Source organism: Petaurus breviceps, unplaced genomic scaffold, assembly GCF_028583685.1.
Source record: "Petaurus breviceps papuanus isolate PSGF00001 unplaced genomic scaffold, PetGlider_PUasm1.0 90617, whole genome shotgun sequence".
Classification (NCBI taxonomy): Eukaryota; Metazoa; Chordata; class Mammalia; order Diprotodontia; family Petauridae; genus Petaurus; species Petaurus breviceps.
The window spans coordinates 1,863,290-1,867,518 of NW_027187287.1; the positions used below are offsets into that span (position 1 = coordinate 1,863,290).

Sequence of the window (4,229 nt, forward strand, 5' to 3'; positions counted from 1 at the left end):
AGTACAAGAGCAGAAAATGGAGTCAGGAAAATAGGTGAATTGGATGAAGGGACTTGACAATGCAGAGAAGAATCTAGGGAGAGACTGGAAAAGTAGCACTAGCTCTTTTTCCTTCTCCCCAAAAAGGAGAAGTGGGTGGTATAGCTCATGATGACCAAAAAAAGGATGAGCTACCAAAGGTCCCCGATTTAACAACTCTCTTCCTGCAGAGGAGTGAAATCTTAAGGAGTAGGAAGAAAGGGGAAAAGAGACTTGACTTCTCTTCACCTACATAAAGTCCACAAGGAGCAGGACAAAGGAAATCATGTCACTGAGGGTAAGCAATGAAAACACAAGCACAAACTGCAGATCTATGGCCAGTGGCCAGCTTCTTGTGGGAGGAGTTGTGCTCTGGGCTGTTTCATCCCTAAGACAGAGGTGAGATGACAGGTGAGAAGGAAGACAGCTCACCTGTTTGGACTTCTCTTCTTTGAGGTTTTGGACTTCTTTGCTCAGTACATATGTCCGGATGTGATTCTCCTGGAGTGACACCTGCCTGTCGAGGTTGTGATCCATGGCTTGTTCTGTAAGAAGACAGCAGTGTCACCCCCGAGATAGCTGTCTTATTACTTGGCAGACAGCTGGATAAGCCACTTGGAGCCAGACTGTTCTTTTGGCCTGTCCAGAGACTACAGTTGAGGACCCCCAACTAGACATTCTGGAAACTTTTATAAATTACTGCTATTATATTAGAGGAGATACATAAATAATCCCAAATGACATATAAGCAGGAACTGCATGTAATATTACTTCAGCAGTCTTACCTTCTTGAATTTTCATTTAGGGTAATTTTAAAATGAATTGGCATTTCCTGAGAATACTCTGACTGAGAAGATATAGGAGGGGACTTAGAAATATGGTGAGGGGAAGGAGAAACTGGGTTATAACTTTTTATTCTCTTTGGATAACTGAAAAACTAGAATCTTGCCCCCAAGTGAATGGCTAAAAGTTTAGTTCACCATTATTTTTCTGGAGAAGTAAAACAGCATAGTGGAAAGTGCTGAACTGGAGGCAGGAGATCTGAATTCAAATCCTGCCTCAGACACTTACTAGCTAGCTGGGTGACCCTGTGCAGGTCATCCTCTCAGGGCCTCAGTTTCCCCATATGTAAAATGGGGAAAAAAATAATTGCACAGCTAATCCCTCATAAGATTATTGTGATGAAAGCACTTTTGTAAGTCTTAAAATATTATATAAATACAATAAATTACTATTATAGTGGCCCTTTAAACCTCCAGGGTGTCTTGCCTGTATAGATGTGGTCCCAAGGTCCTGGGGAAGCAATGACTTCCTCAGCACCAGCCCAAGGAACAGAGATCAGGAGAAAATGCTGCAACTATGTTGATTTCATCAATAATAATTGCTGGCATTTACATAGTACTTTAAGGTTTGCAAAGCACTTTACATATGTTAACCAGGGACTAGGAACCTGTGGCTTGTGGCCTTGAGGCCCACAGGGTCCCCACCCCTTTTAGCCCATTTGATGTCAAGCACTTTGGAAACCTTAAAGTCACATTAGGCCATAGGATCTCTCACTTTAGGTTGGATTTCTGAGCTACCTCATTAGAAGTCTGCAGATGTTAGAATAAAACCTATGGCTTCCCCTGCTTTCACAAAACAATTTTCTCTCAGGGAAATTGATAGAATAATAGACAGGTATGGAAGAAAACTTCTCTACTACACACTGAACCTATGCAATTAGATTCTTCACAAGCCAGTTGATGGTTCTGCAAACAAAGTATTTAGCTTCCTCAATACAGAATTCAAGCAAAGGGACCCACCAGGTGAGTGTAAGGGTTATGGGATTTAAAGATCTCCTATGCCCCATGGACGTGCTGACATAGCAGAGCAAGAGAAAGCTGAAAGCGAGAGAAAGTGAAAGCCGAGCTAACGGTCCTGCGGTTGGCGGTTGGCAGTGGTTGCGGTTGCGGTTGCAGTTGCCCTTTTTTTTTTTTTGAGTTAGGACCCCTGCTGAGCACTGCCAGGGGCTGGAGCTGCTGGGAGCAGGACTTTCTGCTAAGGACTCCTGCTGAGGACTGCCAGGGGCCGGAGCTGCTGGGAGCGCACTTCCAGGACGCTGGGTGGTTGCTGTGAGTGGGGAGAGGAGGACCTTTGCCTGAGGTAGCCTGTTCTGTTTTAAAGGCTTGAAAATGTGGGTGCTTTCTACTTTATCTACCTGTGCCAATATCATAACTACTCTGATGGCTTTCACTTTCTGGTTTTGGGACTCAGTCTTTTGGTATCTTAATAAATTTTCTAGTTTATTTCCCCAAATGGTATTTTGTGATGGATAATTATATCAGCATATTTGTAATCTCTATAGGCATTGTGAATATGGCATTGCTGATACAGTGAGTCTGACAGTTGGTTTAAGTTCCATTTCAATACATAGTTCTGACAATCCAGCTGTCCCCAGTCCTTCCACTTACCAACGGCTTTCAAGATATCTCCTGGGATGTTGTTCCCAGCTAGCTCCAGCTTCCTTAGGGTCTTGTTGTTGGAAAGACAATTTACAATTGCCCGGCCTCCCAGGAGTCCGATATTATTCCAACGAAGATCTGAAGGGGAAATATGACAACATCATAGGGACAGAGGAAACCACCAGAGGACAGAAGAATAGAGAAGAAATCTTGCCATCGGTGGCCAATTCTCCCATTCCAACTAGAGGGGCTATGGAATCACAGAGAAGGCAGCTATGGAGCTAAGGAAGAGCAGGAGGCTGTGCAGAAAGAAAGGGATAGAGCTAGAGCTTTGGTTTGGGAAGGTGGGAGGAAAGGCTCTACTTCAAGTTACCACTCCCTCCCCAGTTACAAGTGCACATACGCTTACCTTATTCCACTTTTGGAAAACAGGAAAATTGCAACAGTAGGTGGAGGAGAGATAGCAAAATGCTTAAGAGTGGTCCGGATACAGAGAGGGATGCTAACTTGTACAAGTATAGCTAGTTTCCTGGGTGGCTCAGTGGATAGAAGGCTAGGCCTGGAGTCAGAAAGATAAGAGTTCCAATCTGGCCTCAGATGCTTACTAGCATGTGAGCTAGGGAGAGCCTGCTTGCCTTCATTTCCCCATCTGTCAAAAGGGGATAATAATAGCCTCCCAGAGTTGTTGTGAGATCAAATGAAATGGGATTTGTAAAGTGCTTCGGCAAATCTTAAAAAGTGCTCTAAGAAATGCTAACTATTTTTATCATTGTTCATTTTCCAAATAGCGTCCCAAGTTCCCTTTGTACCCTAGAGCACAGACCAGCACCATGGCCAGGGCAAATAAAGAGAGACAGGTCTCCCCCGCTGCTGGATGGAACTTTCTTACCTATGTCTAGGAGAGTGGAATTGTTCTTCAAGGCCATGGCCAGATCTTCTGCCCCCTTGTGGTTGATCTGGTTGTTTCGGAGGTCTAGTTGCTGCAGAGTAGTATTGGCCCCAAGCCCCTCACAGAAGAGAGAAAAACTTTCTTCCCACATCCCCAGGTTGTTCCATTCTAGAACAAGGCTGCGAAAAAAGCCATCACCAGGGCTGAAGAAGCCTGGCATAGAAAAGCAACTTGTACCCATGAAGGCTCATGGAAACGAATAGGAGAATGGTTTGGGAGCTTTTCTCTCTAGGAGCATCCTTGAGCCACGTTGACAAGGAGGTGGGCAGGGGGTCACCCTCTTACCTTTGAATGGACTTGTTTTGTCGGAGGAGCTTGCCCAGAGCCTCAGACCCTATAGCTCGAAGGTTATTACCCTAGGACAGATGAATGGCCAGTCATTCACCCTCCTGAAGGCTGGCCTCCCAATGTGACAGCCTTACCTTGTGAGTGAGTCTAGGAGGTAAAACTGGGGCTACACTGACCTTTAGGGATGGCCCCTAAGACACTGCAGAAGGGAGTCAGGGACTGCCTTTTTAAAAAAGAAGATATGTTTTTCTCAAAGTTGGTATCACATCATTCCCTCATGGGACTAGTGCCACTCAATCATTCGTTCATTCAACACTATCTATTAAGCACTGTAGGAGACATATGATCTCTATCTTTGAGCTTAAGGATTTTTATGAATTCAAGATATATGGACAATTTTGAGGTCCCATATAAGCTTGGCCATTTAGACAATATCGGTATAACTGTCTAAACCTAGGGAAGGCTAGTCTGAGATGCTTCCATAGGACACCAGAGACTACCCCACAATATTTGCCAATTCCCATTTCCCCCTT

General features: G+C 44.5%; 1 protein-coding gene across 1 annotated transcript in view; it reads right to left on the minus strand.

The window, feature by feature from the left end:
- The window catches only part of LRRC45 (leucine rich repeat containing 45), an 8,075-nt gene that overhangs the window by 389 nt on the left and 3,457 nt on the right, over positions 1–4,229 (minus strand). Inside the window, exons 3-7 of the mRNA XM_069064026.1 lie at positions 4,194–4,229; positions 3,694–3,764; positions 3,349–3,527; positions 2,469–2,597; positions 451–563 (exon numbers count right to left, since the gene is read on the minus strand). The exon at positions 4,194–4,229 is cut by the window's right edge and continues 41 nt beyond it. Coding sequence (XP_068920127.1) covers positions 451–563; positions 2,469–2,597; positions 3,349–3,527; positions 3,694–3,764; positions 4,194–4,229 — 528 coding nt within the window. The remainder of the gene's footprint in view (positions 1–450; positions 564–2,468; positions 2,598–3,348; positions 3,528–3,693; positions 3,765–4,193) is intronic.